This window comes from Antrostomus carolinensis, unplaced genomic scaffold (genome assembly GCF_000700745.2).
Source record: "Antrostomus carolinensis isolate BGI_N321 unplaced genomic scaffold, ASM70074v2 scaffold37296, whole genome shotgun sequence".
NCBI lineage: Eukaryota > Metazoa > Chordata > Aves > Caprimulgiformes > Caprimulgidae > Antrostomus > Antrostomus carolinensis.
This window is the reverse complement of record NW_010320441.1, coordinates 1-2463: the sequence shown is the minus strand read 5'-3', so window position 1 is coordinate 2463 and position 2463 is coordinate 1. Positions and strand designations below refer to the sequence as shown.

The following is a 2463-nucleotide window of genomic DNA, read 5'->3' as shown; positions in this document are numbered from 1 at the left end:
AAAAAAAAAAAACCATTAGCAAAATGCTTCCCAGAAAAAAACCCAACCTTGACCTTTATTGGATATTCAGGCTGAACAGCGAAGGCAGAAAGAAAACCTCCCCGCTTCCCATCAGAGTCTGTTTAGTCATGAGGAACAAATGTGGAGCAGCAGGTCCCCCCTTCCTCAAGGAGAGCTGAAAGAGCAGAGTTTTGGCCAGCAGCCGCAGCCCCACCAACGCTCACAGGGTGACCTCCAGTGGGATGAGGAAGACATGACAAATTTCACCTTACGTGAAAAGGAAACTTTTATTTTAAACCCATCTCTGTGCGTTATAAAGGAGCAGAGAGGGGAAAGAAGAGGGTCCTTTGGAGCTTACCGTTCGTTACCACCACCCCGGGGAACCTACAGGATTTCAGGCAGGTTAGGGCGTGAGGTGCCCCCTGCCACTTTGGCAGAGAGAGGTGTAACCATCAGCTCCACCGAGGTGAAAGGAGGACAGAAAGGGCACCACGTACACACAATCACAGATGGAGTTGTGTCCATGCAGTCCTACATTCAAACCACCTGATGGGGTCAGCAGATGGACTCTGAGGCACAGAAGAAGTGGCCCACTGCCCCACTGTCCCAGCTCCGTGTCCCACTGTCCGCTCACACGAGCTCCGGCAACTGCGGGTGGCAGCTGAGGGATCCACATGGGGTCCCACCTCCGCAGTAAGAGCCACCTCCACCTGCCACACCAGTGGGCACCTGGCACGCACGCCTGCTGCCGGGGCTGCCGCGCTGCCCCGAGCAGCTGAAACACCACTCAGTGAGCTGCCAAAACCCCGCTCAGTGAGCAGCCGAAACCCTGCTCAGTGAGCAGCCCTTTGCTGGGGCTCAGTGACAAGATGCCAACAGTCCTTGCTCAAGCAGAGGTGACTCCTGTCTTCCCTGAACCCCACTCTACGGAGCAGAGCCTGGTGGCCTTCGACAAGGGAACTTGTCAAAAGACAGTTTCAGACAGCCACAATCACATCCATTTTGAAACAGTTAAAACTTCTCCTGCCCTCCCCGAACACTTCTACAAGCCCCTGAGTTTAGCAGCAGTTTTCCAGCTACAGCAGCTGGCTTGTTTCCTTAACTCCCCCAAACTACACCCAAACACGGCGTCGGCGTCTCAGGACTTGGCGCAGGACTCCCCAGGCCCTCCTCCAGCAGACCGAGGGTGCTTGCCCGTGCTGCCGGCGCCCCTGCCTCCACCCTGCTTCCTCTTCATTTGGCTCTGGGACTCTGCTTTAAGTGTCTCGATCCAGAAGGCATCAAAAGAGCCCGGAGCCTGGTATCCGGGCTCCTGAGGATCAAGGGCGTCTTTGCTGAGTAGGACACATATGGCAGGGATGTTTCTCTTCACTGTCAAGGCATCGAGCCCTGCCTCAGGCACAATGGGTTCCCAGATCTCTTCGATCTGTTTGAAGAGCACTTTGGTGATCTGGTGCAGCTCTTTGAGCCTTCGTTTCATGATTTCCACACAGGTAATAGTCTTGCTGACGGCCTTGCCTGAGCCAGTGAAGAGAATCTGCCTTACCGAGTCCAGCTCCATCTTGCTGATGGCATAGCCCATCAGGTTTCTGATTTTGCTCCCATCCTTCACTTTCATTTCAATAATATCAGGAGGCAGGTCAGTGAAAGGAAGAGGACAAGGCTTCTCCACAATTTTGGTCTTCTTATAGTTCTCCATTCTGCAGTGCTGGAAAGGAAAACAGATCTATTAATACAAGCTCCCACTGTAATTGCTGCACAAAGAAACGCTTACCACCACTAGCTACCGCCTTTCCTCTAAAGGGCACTCAGAGCTATTGGAGTTGGGGATCCTGAAAAGCCATGTCCAAAAGATCAACAAGAATTCCCTCCTCATCCTGAAAAGTCACTTGTTTCCCAGTCTTCCTCAGCACATACCCACAGCATGAATGCTGCCACAGGGCAGCATGGGGCCCGAAAGGCAGGCAGTGAAAGGCACGGGGTTGGGCCTAAGTAGGATGAAGTTAAAAATACAGGCTGTATCTCAGAGAACAACACAGAATGAATGTGTGAACTGAAGTTACCAGCAGCAGAATCCACAGCTTCACCCTGTGAGCCACAGCAGAATATGCATGTGATGAAGCCACGCACAGCTCACCTGCAGCAGCTCGGGTACGTTACAGAAACAGGCTTGTGGAGCTCCACGCCCCACAACCGGCCAGCCTACGTGAAAGGCCAGGGACTGGGTACTTGATAAACAGTGCAGGTCACAGGGGAGATGGCAAGCCAGGGGTTGCAGGCAAGACACACGTGTCCAGCAAGAAACAGGACAACAGAAAGACACGGGATGAACAAAAAAAGGCTTCTCTGAGGGAAAGTGAAAGGAAAAAAAGGTCTAGTCTCATAGCTCCCTTCTCTGCCAAGGCACCGTCTCTCTTCTGGCATCCTGACCGATGCTGCCTCATCCGTGCAGGGCAGCCCCTC

The 2463-nt window shown here is 53.1% G+C and overlaps 1 protein-coding gene across 1 annotated transcript; it reads right to left on the bottom strand.

The window, feature by feature from the left end:
* Nucleotides 1-1024: 1024 nt before the first annotated feature.
* LOC104526214 (ribonuclease P protein subunit p25-like protein) lies at nt 1025-1723 on the bottom strand. The gene has a single exon (XM_010169598.2). It carries the CDS (start codon nt 1697-1699, stop codon nt 1139-1141), a length of 561 nt encoding a protein of 186 aa, XP_010167900.1. The 5' UTR covers nt 1700-1723; the 3' UTR covers nt 1025-1138.
* Between the last annotated feature and the right edge of the window lie 740 nt (nt 1724-2463).

What these genes read in the sequence shown, in the direction of transcription:
- LOC104526214 (XM_010169598.2), bottom strand. Translation starts at nt 1,699, where the DNA reads ATGGAGAACTATAAGAAGACCAAAATTGTGGAGAAGCCTTGTCCTCTT.